The sequence below is a fragment of the Mesoplodon mirus genome (genome assembly GCF_964341445.2).
Source record: "Mesoplodon mirus genome assembly, chromosome: 6".
NCBI lineage: Eukaryota > Metazoa > Chordata > Mammalia > Artiodactyla > Ziphiidae > Mesoplodon > Mesoplodon mirus.
In genome coordinates, this window is record NC_138982.1 from 34363715 (window position 1) to 34382228 (window position 18514).

At 34.8% G+C, this 18514-nt stretch overlaps 1 protein-coding gene across 1 annotated transcript in view; it reads right to left on the reverse strand.

Moving 5' to 3' along the window:
- Positions 1-1086: 1086 nt before the first annotated feature.
- The window catches only part of FYTTD1 (forty-two-three domain containing 1), a 31969-nt gene continuing 14541 nt past the window's right edge, over positions 1087-18514 (reverse strand). Inside the window, exons 4-9 of the mRNA XM_082625295.1 lie at positions 13200-13312; positions 11373-11469; positions 10908-10969; positions 9323-9397; positions 5065-5191; positions 1087-3146 (exon numbers count right to left, since the gene is read on the reverse strand). Coding sequence (XP_082481421.1) covers positions 3048-3146; positions 5065-5191; positions 9323-9397; positions 10908-10969; positions 11373-11469; positions 13200-13312 — 573 coding nt within the window. The 3' untranslated portion in view covers positions 1087-3047. The remainder of the gene's footprint in view (positions 3147-5064; positions 5192-9322; positions 9398-10907; positions 10970-11372; positions 11470-13199; positions 13313-18514) is intronic.

Below are 18514 nucleotides of genomic sequence, written 5' to 3' on the forward strand. Positions count from 1 at the left end.
GCATCGGCAGGCGGACTCTCAACCACTGCGCCACCAGGGAAGCCCAGAAGTATTTTATGATTTGCTTATAATTAAAATTGTGGCGAAGTTTATGCCTATTAGAAGAAAATACATGATGTTTGATTAGGAGCATTGGCCTTTTCTAATAGGTCTACCTAACTGGAATACCAAAGTGATGAAATCTCATAATCATCACTGGCAGAGTGTATTTACTTACAGTGCTACAAAGGCTAAAGCATGGCTACTACCAATTCTTAGGTATCTGACAAGCCACACACAATTCCACTACTTTCTGTGGGTGTTCAATTCACAGGAAGTTTATTATGAACTGATAATTAAAAGATCTGAGCTTAAAAAGTGACTCTACCACACACAAGTCTTGAAAAGTTGGGTCTCACTGAACCAAGATATAAAAAGAGGGGTTAAGCTGGATGATCTCTAAAGGCTCATTCAGCCTAATATACTGCATTCTAAGTAAATTCGATTCTTTATTCTAACTCCTCCTGGCTACTTCCTGTTGGAGCTATGAATGAAATAGTCAAAAGGTAGTTAGTGGGAGGTCAATATGAGTCTAGATTGATTTACCAATTTAATTGGTAGGTAGCTTTTCAAATCCTAAAAATTATAGTCATTACAAACTTCTTTGTAACAGAACAATCTAAAAACCACAACTCAATCTTTATAGCTAAGAATAAACCATGTGAGACCTGTAATATTTTATTTGTTAAAAATGAACAGCTTCAGAATAAATCTAAATGCAACTTTTCCAAAAAATGCCAAAAAGTACAGTGTAAAGCATCTCCTCATTAAATATAAACTTTCATTTTGTGATGCACTGCATCAATGTTTTGGATACACCTTGATGCAAAGGGATACTTAAGTTGCATCCTGTTAAAACAAAAAAAACAAAAAAAAGCTTTAAGAACTGAAAAAGGATAATTATAACCACATTCCAAAAAGGGAAAATTTTCCTCCAAAAAGGCATATTCTTTTGTTTATATACAACATGTTAGCACTCAAGAATTTTAATTTGGCTGTAACAAAGGCAAGATTCTATATTTAAAAAGAAAATGAATTACAGATGCATGAAGAACAAAAGTTTAATATACCAAAGACACTTTGTTTGATACACTTAATATCAATATTTGGGGCAATTTTTAAGATTAAAAAAAGGCATTAATAATAGCTCTGTACAATAATATTTAAAATAACAAGAAAATGAAAACATCTTTATACCATATTTTCACAAACTGTTCTAAAGACAGCAAACTCGTGCTCAGTTGTTTTTCCTTTGCTTCAAAATAAGTTACCAGTAATTCTCAACCAGTCTAAAATGTATTGTTCATAGATCGAATCTAAGCATTCATACTTGCAAAAACGTTTTGCAATGAGTCCTCAGCCTATGGAGAGACTACAGTTTACTTTCAAATTGTATGACTGGCTTCCAATAATCCCTTATCAGTAGACTTACAAGCAAAATACCAGATATTAAGGATCAGATTTAATTCTTTGGTATAAGCAGGAAACTGTTATTGATAGCTTTCCGTGGCTAGCATAAACCAAGTAACCCAAGGAGCATGAGAGACAACAATGAAGTCTAGTATACACCGCAAAGCAGGCAGGAGCCGTAACTTAATGTTTTGTGTTTTTTTAACAGGGAAAATCAACACTAATAATACACTGTTTGGAAACTAACACCTACTTAGAGGTTTCAACATTATAGCAAACCAAAAAGTTAAGCTTCAAAATGACCAAACTTGTAACGTGTAGTCTGACTATTTTGCTGCGTTTTGGCATTATACCCTAACTTATAATTTACAACCATCTAAGGACGTTTAGCACTAGCTTGGCACAACGAACTAACTCCTCCTAACCCTCCAGAGTGTGGGGGGAAAACCCTCTTCTCACCATAAATGCCTGGACTTCATACAAGAAATCAGAAGCAAAGGTACAAAACAAGTTTATAATGTAACTCTATTATCATTTTGCACTTTTTACCTGGTGACATATACATTTTTATTTTTAGAGCTGTATGCTGTTTAATTTAGCAAACTTAAAGTTTAACTTTTCTAAAAAGAAGTCTAGGGCTTTATGACTAATTTTACTATCAAAATATCTAAGGGACTCAATCCATTTTAAAATTATAATTATTCTAAATATCATTTGAAGAATTCTTTGTGGACACTAGACTCAAGACTACACTAAATCCAAACAGTATACCTGTGACCTAGGTTTTAAAGTTTTTCTCCTCAGTTACCTGTCTTCCACCTGCTACTTCCTCTCATGCTTTCTTCATTTCCTAAACACAAGTTATCAGATTTTTACACTGGACTTTCCTGAGGAGGCTCTATCAGATAAGCTTGTAAACACCCATTTATAGCTTTCAAACACTAAAAACACTAACATTTTAAACTGAGCCTATGCCTAGAATCACATTTCTTGTTAAAAGTTCAGCATTAAGGATTTACTTAATCCTTAAACTCTGGAGGATTAACCTAACATTATTTGAAAAATGAACCAAGTTCAGATATTCCCATAAACCTTAAACCCCCAAACTGGAATTCTAATAATTTTTTTATATCCCTAATGAAGAAAAGTCAATTGCACTTATTACATCAACACTATTAAAGAATAAGTGACAGCAACAAAGGGACCTACTTCAAATCGTGAAGACCAAGATTTACCATGGCAAAGTGTAAAAAGTTGGGCAAAGGTGATGAGATCCTAAATACCACTATCATAAAAATAATCAATTTCTATCTTTCCGTCTTCTTTCTGCTGCATGAGAAACCAAAGAAGTCAAATAGAGAATTGTTCTGTCTGGGCCAACCATGAAATCTTTAAGAACGTATAGGTATAGTCCCTGTTATTCTTTCAGGGCATTATTTATACATGTTTAAAAAAAAAACAACTTCAAAAATAAAAAATAAGAATTATTTAGCCTTGTGAATATTTTGAAATAAAGTTTCTTGAATTTCTGTGATGCACTCTTCAAAGAATTCGATTTTTAAAAGAGTCATCACTCAAAAGTCCCTTTGACATGGGACCTATCCCACAGTTACAAAGCGGCTTCCTCCTTTGTTGAAAGTGAGAGTGGCTCTTTGTTCCTTCAGGATCCCAAATCGCTCATTCAAAGTCATCCCTGTCTAGAGAAAACGAAACAAAACAAAAATTAACAACTTGACCGTAAGCCACATTTGCTTTGGAACAATAATGGGATCATAATGGTGATTCATAGTAAAAACAGCTAACATTTCCTGAATATTTGTATGTATGAACTCCTTTAATTCTAACAAACACCATATGAAATAGGTGAATTTAGTGAAGTTTAGAGAAGTTAGTTAAGTTGCCTACTTGTAGCTTTAGAATTAAGACTGACTCAGAAACCCTATCTCCTAACCATTATAATATTATGTACTATATAAAACACATATACTGTAATGCTTACAAGTTATATACCCAAAGATTTCTCTATCTGAATTATTTTTAGGGTCTGCAAACACTGCCACCAACTCTTGTGATGCCTCTGATAAAAGTTATTTAGATTTGTGAATATTCTGAAACAAATTTTCTTGAATTTCTGAGTTCATTACAAATACTTAAATCAAATTCAAATCAAAATCTGGTTTTGATTAATAGCAGAAAAAGCACCCCAATTATACTTCATTTCTGAAAGGAAAGTAACAAGTGACAAAATAAAATAAAAATCAGCAAAATAAATTTGGTCGAATTTCCTTCCATACAGAAATTCTTTTTTTTTTTTTTTTTTTTTTTTTTTTTTTTTTTTTTTTTGCTGTACGCGGGCCTCTCACTGCTGTGGCCTCTCCCGTTGCGGAGCACAGGCTCCGGACGCACAGGCTCAGCGGCCATGGCTCACGGGCCCAGCCGCTCCGCGGTATATGGGATCCTCCCAGACCGGGGCACGAACCCGTATCCCCTGCATCGGCAGGCGGACTCTCAACCACTGCGCCACCAGGGAGGCCCTCCATACAGAAATTCTTATCTTCAGTTCCAAAGATTCTTATGTCAATGGACACACACAAAAAAATTTGACAAAATGCAACAAATAAAAATTCTCAGCAAATTACAAATAGAAGGGAACTTCCTCAGCCTGACAAAAACAACCTACTGCTAACATCATGCTTAATGGTGAAAAACTTAATGCTTTCTCCTCAAGCCTGGGAACAAGGCAAGCAAACATGCTCTCAACACAGAAATGAAGGTCCTAGCCATTATAATAAAGAAGAAAAAGAAAAGGTTTAAAGATTGGAAAGAAACTCTAAAATCCTAAGTAATCTATAAAATTACTAAAAGTAGTAAGTGAATTTTAGCAAGATTACAAGATACAAGGTTAATACAAAAACTGTCAAAACCATGGTGAGATATACCACTTCACCTGCATCTGAATGTCTAAAATCAAACGACAGATAATAACAAATGTTGGCAAGGACATGGAAATATTTAGAACCCTCTTACATGCTGGTAGGAATGGTTCTGCAGCTACTTCTCCAGAAAACAATCTGGTACTTCCTCAAAGGTTAAACACAGAATTACAATATTAACTAGCAATTCACTCTTAGGTATTTACCAAGGAGAAATAAAAACATATACTCATATACAAACACACAAATGTATGTGAATGTACAGGTTTTTGTGTGAGCATATGTACATGAATGTTCAGAGGAGCATTATTCACAATAGACAAAGAATGGAAACAATCCAAATGTCCATCAACTGATAAATAAAACATAGTATATCCATATGGTGGAATGTTATTCAGCAATTAAAAAAAAAAAACCAAAAACTGATATTCATTATGGATAAACCATGAAAACACTATGCTAACTGAAAGAAGCCCATCACAAAAGTTCACATATTATATGATCCCATTCATATGAAATGTCCGAAATAGGCAAATCCAGAGACAGAAAATAGATAGACCAGTGGTTTCCTGGGGTTGAGGAGCATTAGGACATCCTATTTAATTCATTATATAACATTTGTTTTGTTAATTAAAATGTTTTCAGTGAACAGCCCAGAGAAATACAGGGAAAAAAAATTTACCTGTTTTCCAACACTATTTATGTCAAATTGAAGGGGGACACCTTTAGGAACTTTCTTTACATCAGATTGCTCCCGTTTTGTCAAGAATGAGGGCACAGCAGTACGAGTCAATCGTGGTTTCTGAGTTCTACCAGAAAAGAATTAAAAAGAGACCAGTTTAACAATCAAAAGAAGAAAAATAAATCATTTGGTACATAAGACATCTTGACTTGTACACATGTTCAAATGTATGAAGGCTACTTTACATTCTCAAAAGAAAAAAAAAAACCCAAAACTGGTTCTTTTTATTTTTAAAGTATAGTTATTTACAATATTGTGTTAGTTTCAGGTGTAGAGCATAGTGATTCAGTATTTCCAGATTATATTCCATTATAGGTTGTTACAAGATAATGGGTATAATTCCCTGTGCTACACAGTAAATCCTCATTGCTTATCTATTTTATATATAGTAATTTGTACATTAATCCCAAACGCCTGATTTTTTCCTTCTCCCTTCTCTCTCCCCTTTTGAGTCTGTTTCTGCATTGTATATACATTCATTTGTATTATTTTTTATAATAGATTCCACATATAAGTGATATCATATAGTATTTGTCTTTCTCTGACTTATTTCACTAAGCATAACATTCTCTAGGTCCATCCAGGTTGCTGCAAATAACAGCATTTCATTCTTCTTTATGGCTAATATTCCACTGTACACATGTATACATACATATATGTATGTATACATGTATACACATATGCACACATACATGTATACATACACACATACATACATATATATATACACACCACATCTTCTTTATCCATTCATGTCTTGACTACTGTAAATAGTGCTGCTATGAACATTGGGATGCACATATCTTTTTTTTTTTTTTTTTTTTTTTTGCGGTACGCGGGCCTCTCACTGTTGTGGCCTCTCCCGTTGCGGAGCACAGGCTCCGGACACGCAGGCTCAGTGGCCGTGGCTCACGGGCCCAGCCCTTTTTGATTTAGTGTTTTCATTTTCTCCAGCTACCTACTCAGGAGTGGAACTGCTGGATATGGTAGTTCTATTTTTAGTTTAGTTTTTTTTTTTAATTTATTTTATTTTTGGCTGCATCGGGTCTTAGTTGCAGCATGAGGGATCTTCACCGCGGCACACGGGATCTTTTGTTGCAGTGTGCGGGCTTCTCTCTTTAGTTGTGGTGCATGGGCTCCAGAGTGGGTGGGCTTTCTAGTTGCGGCACACGGGCTCTCTAGTCGTGGCTCATGTGCTCAGTAGTTGCAGTGTGCTTGGGCTTAGTTGCCCCACAGCATGTGGGATCTTAGTTCCCTGACCAGGGATCGAACCCATGTCCCCTGCATTGGAAGGCAGGTTCTTAACCACTGGCCCACCAGGGAAGTCCCTATTTTTAGTTTTTAAGAAACCTCTATACTGTTTTCCACAGTGGATGCACCAATTTACATTCTCACCAACAGTATCACAACGGTTTCCTTTTCTCCACATCCTTTCCGACATTTGTTATTTGTAGACTTTTTGATGACAGCCATTCTGACAGGTGAAGTGATACCTCACTGTAGTTCTGATTTGCATTTCTCTAACAATTAGCACTGTTGAGCATCTTTTCATGTGCCTGTTAGCCATCTGTATGTCTTCTTTGGAAAAATGTCTACTCAGGTCTGCCCACCTTTTGATTGGATTATTTGTTTTCTTGATATTGAGTTGTATGAACTGTTTGTATATTTTGTATATTAACCTGTTGTCAGTCACATCATTTGCAAATATTTTCTTGCATTCTGTAGGTTGTCTTGATTTTGTTGATGGCTTCCTTTGCTGTGCAAAAGCTTTTAAGTTAAACTAGGTCCGATTTGTTTATTTTTGTTCTTATTTCTTTTGGCTTCGGAGACTGATCCAAGAAAATACTGCTATGATTTATGTCAGGGTGCTTCGCCTTTTTTCTCTTCTAGGAGTTTTATTGTTTCATGTCTTACATTTAGGTCTTTAGACCATTATGAGTTTATTTTTGTATATGGTGTGAGGGAATGTTCTAACTTCACTGTTTTACATGTGGCTGTCCAGTTTTCCTAGCACCACTTGTTGAAGAGACTGTCTTTTCTCCATTGCACATTCTTACCTCCTTTGTCATAGATTAATGGACCATAGGTACATGGCTTTTATTTCTATTCTGATCCATTGATCTATGTGTCCTTTTTTGTGCCAGTATCATGCGGTTTTGGCTACTGTAGTATTGTAGTATAGTCTGAAGTCTGGTAGGCTCATACCTCCAGCTTTGTTCTTTTTTCCTCAGCAGTTGCTTTGGTAATTTGGGGTCTTTCGGGGTCCCATATGAATTTTAAGATTGTTTGTTTTAGTTCTGTGAAAAATGTCCTGGGTATTTTGATAGGGATTGCATTAAACCTGTAGATTGCTTTCGGTAATATGGTCATTTTAATAATATTAATTCTTCCAATCCGAGAGCATGGGATTATCTTTCCATTTCTTTGAATAATCTTCAATTTCCTTCATCAACGTTTTACAGTTTTCAGCATATAGGTCCTTCACCTCCTTGGTTAAGTTTATTTCTAGGTATTTTTCAAATGCAATTTTTTTTTTTTTTTGCGGTATGCGGGCCTCTCACTGTTGTGGCCTCTCCTGTTGCGGAGCATAGGCTCCAGACGCACAGGCTCAGCAGTCATGGCTCATGGGCCTAGCCGCCCCACGGCATGTGGGATCCTCCCAGACCAGGGCACGAACCCATGTCCCCTGCATCGGCAGGTGGACTCTCAACCACTGCGCCACCAGGGAAGCCCTAAATGCAATTTTAAATGGGATTTTTTTTTTCTTTAACTTTCTCTTTCTGCTTTTCATTATAATGTATAGAAACACAACAGATTTCTGTATATAAATCTTGCATCCTGCAACCTTGCTGAATTCAAAAAAATACTTGGTTCTTGACTGACTAATCTAGAGACTAAAATTTATAAATCGCTCACAGAATACCTCTGTAAGTAGAACTACAAACATTTTAACAATTTGGAAGGATTGGTGATTTCCAAGTCTTGATCTTCTACTAAAATAAAGCAACCTCTGAAATCTTAGAGAATCATCCTAGGTTTTCATTTCAATCATTAAAATGGCTAGATAGTTAAAAACAAAACTCCATAAACCTAGAAAGTTGAAAAAATTTTTTATTATTTTATTTTCTTTTTACAATATATTCATCACATCTCACAGAACTGATTTCATAACCTACTAATGGGCCACAAACATAATGTGAAAAATATCAGCACAGAGATATTTTCCTCTGCTGTGTTAGAAGCTTGAGTAAGTCTGCATGAATTTCCAAGAAACTAGCCAATCTGCTAGACTACTGGCTGATACAGGACTTTCTTTAAATTTTAAGTATAGAGCTTAGATTTTCATTCCTGATACTTTTTGATGGGAAAAATTTAAGAGTGCCAGTTATGGTCTGGTCTATGGCTAGGTCAACTATCAGGTTGAATTTGATGATATGGTTTTAGAACTTTCTTGAAATGCATCCTTGACCTCCGGCCCTGTGCTTTAAGTCTCACATCTTGCCTGTCAAATCGGGGTTCAGTTCACCCCCCATCCCCTAGGCAACATCACTTCCGGCTTCAACCTAGAAAGTTTATAATGCAATACATATAACGGAATGGTTAACTAAATTAAGGTCATCTAGATAAAATAATACATTATGAAGCCTTTAAATAGAAGGTAGATCTGTATGTAATGAAAAGTAAAGAAGTCCAAAGCATACTGGGGGGAGGGGGAGAAGGGAGCAAGTATGCATGGTATTATCTCATTTATGATTATACACAAGAAATAGATGTACATAGTATGTTATATGGGCACCAATTTTTAAAATAAATATATGAAATTGTTAAAAGTGGTTACTTTGGAGCTGTAGAACCAGGAATCAGGGAGCTTTTACTTTTAACTTTGTTATTTTTGATTTTTTTGTTTTTTGGGGGGCCATGCTGTGTAGCTTGAGGGATCTTAGTTCTCCACCCAACAAGGATTGAACCTGGGCCTCAGCAGTGAAAGCGCCTGCTGAGCCCTAACCTCTGGACCACTAGGGAATCCCCTACCTTTAATTTTGTATTATACTATTTCCACTTTATACCACAAGTATTACTTTTATCCTTGTCTCAGTTTATCCTAACGTGAACATCATACTCTGAAGAGAAGTCAAATATTTTTCTATTATCTTATACAGAGAAGTTATAATTTTTGCAAAATAAAAAAAAGACTTACACTGGGCACTGCACTGCTCCTGGATTATCAATGGATACAGTCAAAATTCCTCCATTTGTAGTAGAAGTCCGCCACCTAGTTTCAAAAAACCAAAAATTTCATTAAAATGACAGCTTATGAATCCTATAGTGTATTCCACATTAAAACATACATTTTAAAGTAGCCATTACTTTTTCTTAGTTTTTTAGGAAATACAGACACCTGGACCCCACCATGATATAATTAATCAGCATCCTGGGTGTAAGAACTAGACACCTGAATTTATTAAATATTTTTCAGTGTAACAAATATATGCACATAAAAAAATCAAATAATACAGAAAGGCTTCTAATAAGAAACAACAGTTCTTTACCCCACTATTCTCCCTTTCTGCTCCCCAGAGGCAGCACTTTTAACCTTTCCTGTTTTTCCTGCTTGCTAGTTAGTTACCTCCAGTTCACTAAACAAAATGCATGTGTAATACTATCTTGCTATGGTAAGGATTCAGCTCATTACACTATCCTCTAGTTTCTCTTCCTACCTCTAAATGTTTTGATGGCTATATCACTATTTTACCTCCATTATAACTTTAAATATACTAAAATCTCTTTTTTTAGTAGTGTCTCTTGACATTATCCCCTACCCACTTTGTATAAAAGGACAGTAGCATCTCTAATTCCTTCCCTCCACCTCTTCACCCATTTTGTACCTCTCACTTTTTATCTTTACTTTTATATTTATGTTGGTCAAAATCAGACATTTATATCACACTGTTACCAAATTAAGTATTTTGTGCTTTGTTCTATAGACTGATTCTTAAAGTTCAAAACAAATAAGCCGCATTTACATTATTACAATTATGTAAATACTGTTTATTGCAGAAGCAAATGGGTCATGATCATTTTTTCCTTCCTTTTGGTTTCCAATGCCTGACTCCTGTGCAAAGGAATATTGCCAGCGTCAAGTTCAAATAGTTGCCTTTCTGACACGCCAATTGCTCAAAATCATGCCCATTATAGATGGAATCATATCTGGACCATGATCATGTTTTATATGCTTTGTTTTCACAGAAGTAGCCATAATTTTAAATGATTTAATTTTAAGACCTGATCATATTGATGGAGTAATACAACTCACACTTGGGGAGTGCAATTCTAACAGACAAAAATACATTCTTGAAAAAAACTTTCATGGGGTAAGGAGAAAAAAATAATATGTGAAAAGAAAACAGCCTATTGTTTTTAAAAATCTATAAATTCTCTAAAAGCGCTACTGGATTTTCTTCTATTTATTCCCTGAATTGGTTCATTTGTATGAAAGTAGTTATAAAAAAATAAAGAGCTGTTTCATTAAAAAGGAATAAACAGGCAAGAAAAAAATTAAAATACAGAGTAATGTATTTGGTGCTAAAACTTATAACACTGACATGTGAAAATGAAAAAGGTTTTCGGGGAAAAAACAACATAGGATTTATTTATTTCAGGCTCAATGGTTAATTCACTTTGGGTCTCATTTAATTTCTTTTCGACTGGGGTACAAAGTAATTTGGGTCACTACTATCCTGGGAGTTTTGAAATGACATCTTGAAAAACAAATTGAAACTTACTGACGAGTTCTCTTTGCTACTACATCGTCTAGCAGTTGTTCTGAGTTCAACTGGGCCTGAACCTGAAGGGAAAAAAAAAGCAGTAGATCCCATAGAAAGCAGAGGATTTGAATCCAAAGAGCTACCCTGCTCTGTAACTTTATAACCCAGTGTGGTGTGTGAATGCAGGAGAGGGGCATGTGCCTATTCTGACAACACCTCTTTGTTCAGGTTCCTGTATCAGAACAAGTAGTAAAAACAAGTTTATTCCTAAATAACATGTTAAATTCTTATAAGACACTGCCACTGAGGACAACAAAAGAAAATAGAAAAAAAAAAAAAGGAATTAATCTAATGTCATGTTCTCCATATTCTAAACCCAAACCCTACCTCAATCATGGGCCATGTCTATGATTGAGGATTACTAAAGGTGGATGTTCAGGATCGTTTGGGTAAAAAGAAAACACTACCAAGGGTTTTTTATACCTTCAGGCCTCTCCTGAAAAGAAAAGTTGCCTGACGAGTGTCTTTCTGATGACTTAATTTATTTCCACTCCTGGTAAAATTGGCTGGAATGTTATTTCTGCAACAAAAACATGTACACCATGAATAGTGTGGGCCACTTAACAACTTTCAAACACCTTGAAAAGATAAGCAAAAATATTTAAATTCATAGGATGAAAATCTGAGGTACACTAAACACAAAGACTCTGAATTATACCCTTGTTTACATGAAGCTATTGAGATCTGATTTACAAATACCTCCCTCTGTAGCAGACTACATAACAATGTGGTTAACTCTGACCTAATTTATCTTACAAATATTCAACTGTCTAATATTCTGACATATAAGGTCTCTTCTGAAGACACTGAAATAACATTTTTAATGCTACTTTCTAAATGTGGTAAAAGACATAAATGTACAGATTTATTAAAAGGATTAGTACAAAGAAAAGCACACCTAGGCACATCATGGTCAAACCGCTGAAAACCAAAAATGAAGAGAAAATCTTGAAATATAACATCTTCTCCAATTTTCTCTCCTTCACTCAGAAACCTTCATATATTAATATAAATCACACAGAAACTTACACTATTCTGTTTGCTCTCTCCTGCTTAGAACATTGTAATCTTAATTATATGTTTGACTTGACTTTCACCAATTCCTTTCTAGTTTTTATAGAAAGCTGGTAAAACATGAGAAAACAAATTTTCATTTCTGTCTACTTAATTTTATAAATAAATGTTTAACAGGTCACCTAATCTTACCTCCAATCTTATAGAGGCTCAAATGCAAAATTTCCCTGCCAGCCCAATTAACATGGGCTCATTAATGGTTCATGTAATTGACAAGCTCTTATTTGAGAAGTTTTCCTTTTCCAAAAAAGTACTCTGAAATGATTCCCAAAAGAAAAAGAGATGATAGTTGAATAAAGCTGCAATTGTAGCCATTCCACTTATACAAAAGCTTCATTTCAGGGTTTTTTTGCTTTGAATTATCTTCTATAAAAGATGAATAAAAGGCATTTGAAACTGAAATAATAAGAAAACTTCGCAGCCTGTCAACTACTCTATCCTTACAGAGAACAGAATACCATAACGATAGGCCATAATTTTTAAGTTTTGTTATACTTTTTTAAAAAATTTATTTATTTGGTTGTGCCAGGTCTTAGTTGGGCAGGTGGGCTCCTTATTTGCAGCAGGCGGGCTCTTTAGTTGTGGCATGCAAACTCTGAGTTGTGGCATGCATATGGGATCTAGTTCCCTGACCAGGGATCAAACCCGGGTCCCCTGCATTGACAGCGTGGAGTCTTAACCACTGAGCCACCAGGGAAGCCCTGTTATATCTTTTTTAAATTAATAGAAAAATAATTTCAGCTTACGAAGCATTAATGCAAAATTCTTTCAGGTTTGCTTTTCCCACAAATAACATACACTGTTTTATTAAGAGCCATTGAGACTATATAACAAATTCAGCTTTCAGAATTCTCAATTTTGAATAATTCTGGAAGATGTGTTTTTACCAAAATGATCACCTTTTGCAATTTTACTCTATATGTCAAGAAATAGAAAGACCCAGAATTATGCTTTTTTAAAACGTTTACAATCAGTTAAATTCATCAATAACACTGGTTCTAAGAGATAAGGAAGCTATTACTGAATACTTCCATATTGGATTTTCAAACAGACATCCCAAATATCTGTCTTGAAAATGACCAGATACCTATAAACATCACTGCAAACTCTCAGTGCAAGAAGTCCATCTTTATTTATGATGTATAACATAACACTGTCATATATTTGAGTACTTACTTTCTATTTAACTGGTTAGGTCTCTTGAGAGCTGCAACTGGTTTTCTCTGTACTTCATTTTGTCTCAGAAGGTTTGCCTTCCTTTTTAATGCTGGAAAATATCGCTCTATATTCTTTCAGAAAGCAAGAAACTATGTTAATTAGATTGCTTTTTGCTCTATACCCTACTACAATAAACATTTCTGAGGCAGAATGGACAGGGACTGACCACTGCTTAGATGTACAGGTTGTGCTAAAACAACATGAATATTTCCTGTCTAAGCGACAAAAAAGATAACTACATTATACTTAAAATACTTGCAACAAAAGAAGAATTCAAACAGAAGAATGAATTTTTTTCTATTTTGGTTATGTTCAGTTTGAGGTATTCTGAGGGATGCATAGGTGATGAGGAAACATGGCTCTGGAGCTCAAGAGAAGAACCCTCTAGAGAGTCAGAAATGTAAATTAGGGAATCTTTTATATAAATATGATTTTGGTATCAAGTGAAGAGATAAGACAGCCAAGATCCAAAACAAATGTGTAAGAAGGAAAAAGGGAGGTTGTGATAGCAAAGAAGTCTGAGTAGAAAAACAAGAATTAAGAAAATTCAATGTCATAGAAAATAAGCACATGAAATGTCCACTTTTTCTCCCTCTACATATATAAATTCAGTCCATCATTAAAGCCTAATTCAGGTTTCCATATTTCCCATGAAGTCTTTTCTAAAGTCTCTGACAATATGGACTATATCTTTTATTTAATCTGGATTCTCTTATATTTTGAGAATCTGACAAAGGATTAATCTCCAAAATATACAAACAGCTCATGCAGCTCAATATCAAAAAAATAACCCAATCAATAAATGGGGGGAAGATCTAAATAGACATTCTCCAAAGAAGATATACAGATGGCCAAAAAGCACATGAAAAGATGCTCAACGTCACTAATCATTAGAGAAATGCAAATCAAAACTACAATGAGGTATCACCTCACACCAGTCAGAATGGCCATCATCAAAAAATCTACAAACAATAAATGCTGGAGCAGGTGTGGAGAAAAGGAACCCCTCTTGCACTGTTGGTGGGAATGTAAATTGATACAGCCACTATGGAGAACAGTATGGAGGTTCCTTAAAAAACGAAAAATAGAACTACCATACGACCCAGCAATCCCACTACTGGGTATATAACCTGAGAAAACCGTAATTCAAAAAGAGTCATGTACCACAATGTTCACTGCAGCTCTATTTACAATAGCCAGGACATGGAATCAATGTAAATGTCCATTGACAGAGGAATGGATAAAGAAGATGCGCTATATATATACAACAGAATATTACTCAGCCATAAAAAGGAATGAAATAGTGCCATTTGCAGAGACATGGGTAGACCCAGAGACTGTCATACAGAGTGAAGTGAGTCAGAAAGAGAAAAACAAACATCATATAATATCTCTTATGGGCTTCCCTGGTGGTGCAGTGGTTGGGAGTCCGCCTGCCGATGCAGGGGACACGGGTTCGTGCCCTGGTCCGGGAGCATCCCACATGCCGCGGAGCGGCTGGGCCCGTGAGCCATGGCCACTGAGCTTGCACATCCGGAGCCTGTGCTCCACAACGGGAGAGGCCGCGGCGGTGAGAGGCCCGCGTACCGCAAAAAAAAAAAAAAAAAAAAGAAAAAAAGAAAAAAAGAAAAAAAAAATCTCTTATATGTGGAATCTAGAAGAATGGTACAGATGAACTTATTGGCAAAGCAGAAATAGAGTCCAGATGTAGAGGACAAACTTATGGTTACCAAGGAGGGGAAGGGGGGAATGGGACGAATTGGGAGATTGGGATTGACATATATATACCACTAAGTATAAAATAGATAACTAATGAGAACCTACTGTTTAGCACAGAGACAGCTGGACTCAATGATCTGTGGTGACCTAAACGGGAAGGAAATCTAAAAAACAGTGGAGATATGTATACCTGTAACTGATTCACTTTACTGTACAGCAGAAACTAACACAACGTTGTAACGCAACTATACTCCAATAAAAGTTAAAAAAAAAAAGAATATGAGAAGTATCCCATAAATATCGACTGACTAAAAACCACAAAAATTACGATAGTCTTCATTTTCATGAATGTTTGGAAAACAAGCAAATGGAGGAATGAAGAATATTAAGAGTACAGAAGAAATGCTATGAAATCAGACTGATGATGGCCCATTCCGAGCTTTGTATTTTGTCTTTAATAAAAATACCAAGGCTCATTTTATAGGTAAATGTAAAAGGTCCTCCTATGATGCTGCTGTCACATGCTGTTTTCCTTCAAATTACCTGCCATATTATAATCATATAGTTATTTGTGTGATGAATTATTTAATATTTATTTGAGTTCTCCATGAAGACAGGGATTTTCTATTGAGTTACTGCAGAATCCCTTGCGTCCAGGACAAACTGAGCATTCAGTCAACGTGAATTAAATGATGAATACATGGACAAGAACTTTAACAATCCATTAATATATGGGGAATTTGTGTTCCATGAATCTAAGGTTTGTACATGTGTGTAAAAGTGTTTACAAAAAATACCTAAGGATAAGTTTTTCTTACAGAATTTTGAGATAAAAAATTATTCCCTGAAGGAAAGAAATTAAGGTAGTTTATTTTTAATGCTATTTTATTAAAGTAATATTTACATACAATAAAATTTTAAGTGTACAGTTTGATGAAGTTGGGTAATTACATGTAATCATGCAACCACATCATAATCAAGATATAAAAGAGTACCCTCACCCTTAAAAGTTTCCCTGTGCCCCCTTGCAGTCAATTTCCTTCCCCCATCTGACTCTAACCCCAGGCAGTGACTGATCTGTCACTATAGTTTAGCCTTTTCTACAATTTCAAATAAACAGAATCATAGTACATAGTGTTTTGTGTTTGTGTTCTTTTGCTTAGCATGATGCTTTGAGATGTACCCACACTGTCTTGCACATTAACATTTATTCCTTTTTTATTGCTGAATAGAATTCTATAGTATGAAGATAAGGTATTTATAAAATGTCAAAATCAGACAAAAGATCAAAACTACCCATTAGCAGAAGGTAACTGCTATATATGCAGCAAAAAACAAAAAAATTTTTAAGTTCACAGAAGTACTAAATGGTTTAGTATTATTAGTCAAGTTAAAAGTTCTACAAAACATAACACACCCTCAGTTTTAGGAAACTGTGAACCTAAAATAGAAAAGTTACAGTATTGACATTGACAAGGTTATATATTCCAGTAGAAGAATCCCTTACGAACTTTTACTTGGCAGATATTTTAAGCTGACTTTCTCTAAACAAAAGAAAATTCATTCTTAGAGACAACCATTCCCCTCCAGGCACAGCCATATGCTCTCTCAGTAAATACTAGTAATGTAAATGAGTGTGCTATCTTTCCCACTTAGTAATTCACTTCATAGGTAAGAAAATGTACATTTTTATTGAAATAAAATCTCACTAATTCATATAAACTGTGGAAAGGAAGAGAAAAAGTAACAAAAAGTCTAATTGTGGTCAGGACTTTTTTTTAAGGTATAAAATTTCTAAGTATATGCAGCAATTCAAGGACAATTAACTTACTTAGGTAATTTGTTTAATGAATAGAAAAGGATGGTGTAAGTTACTTATATGTAAAAAGAAATTTTCTAAACTGCCAGAAAATGATCTGCTTCACAAGTACCACAGTCGATTCTCTTGAGACATTAATCTATATTCAGGTTGAGAGAAAGGTTCTTAAGAAACAGCAAATTTCAAACCATACCTTTTCCAAAATCATTCAAACTTTAAATAAAAAGATCTTACCATTCAGCACATTCTCTTTCAATTTTCACTATTTTTAAACAACTCAAAAGACTACCACATGTGGTAACTTAAAATTTTTACTGGAGCAAGTTCTGTAATAAAGTTTTAGAGAATAGCTGCTGGTGATAGCAGAATTGAAAAGTTAAGGGGTGAAGACAGTTGTGGTTAACCAGAATACAGATACTTAAGACAATTTAAGAAATGAATGTCCTAAATTTTTGTATTAAAATATGTATTACTTTCATAACCAGAGAAACAAAAGGGGTTAAAAAACAGCAGGGTGGAACATTAAATTCCTTGGTGGCTCAGACTTACTAAACATAAGAAGTTAAAGAAAAACCATTTGTGAAACTATTTTAAGTAATGCTTTATACAGCCAATTCAAAAATTACTCATTGAGATGTAATTAAAAATTCAGTTAAGATTTGAAAAGTAGTTAATTTATGGTGGGTAAATAATTGTAACTCTAATTAAAAGTATCAACTAGGGGAGATAGGTATCCGCCCAAGAGAAATGAAAACCTGTGTCCATACAGACTTACGGGCAATGTTCACAGCAACATATTCACAATACCCAAAAAAGTGGAAAAAACCAAAATGTTGTCCATCAACTGGTGAATGGGTAAACAAAATACCCATACAATGAAATATTATTCACTAATAAAAAGAGATGAAGTACTGAGACATGCTACAACATGATGAACCTCAAAAGTATTATGGCTGAATGCCAGCCCACATACTATCGTATGATTCCATTTACAGGCATACCTCGGAGTTACTGGGGATTTGGTTCCAGACCACTGCAATAAAGCAAGTATCGCAATAAAGTGAGTCACATGAATTTTTGGTTTCCCACTACACATAAAAATTTATATTTATGCTACATTGTAGCCTATTAAGTGTGCCACAGCATTATGCCTAAAAAAACTACGTACATACCTTAATCTAAAAATGCTTTATTGCTAAAAAATGCTACGCATCATCTCAGACTTCAGCGAGTTGTGATCTTTTTGCAATAGTACCATCAAAGATCACTGATAACCGTAACATATATAATGATGAAAAAGTTTGAAATATTGCGAGAATTACCAAAATGTGACACAGAGACACAAAGTGAGCAAATGCTGTTGGAACAACGGCACCAACAGACTTGCTCAGTGCAGGGTTGCCAAAAATATTCTATTTCTAAAAAGACGCAGTATCTGTGAAGCACAATAAAGTGAAGTACAATAAAACAAGGTATGCCTGTATATAAAATATGCCAGAAAGGCAAATTTATAAAACATCTGCAGCAAGTAGATTAGTGGTTGCCTGGGGCATATCACACGGTATGACTGAATGGACTTGAGATTTTTTTTTAGAGTGATAGAAATGATCTAAAATTAATTATTGTGATGATTGTTCAACTCTATAAATTTTCTAAAATTCACTGAGTTGTACACTTAAAACAAATGAATTTTATAGTATAAAATTATACATCAATAACCTGTTAAAAACTGCAG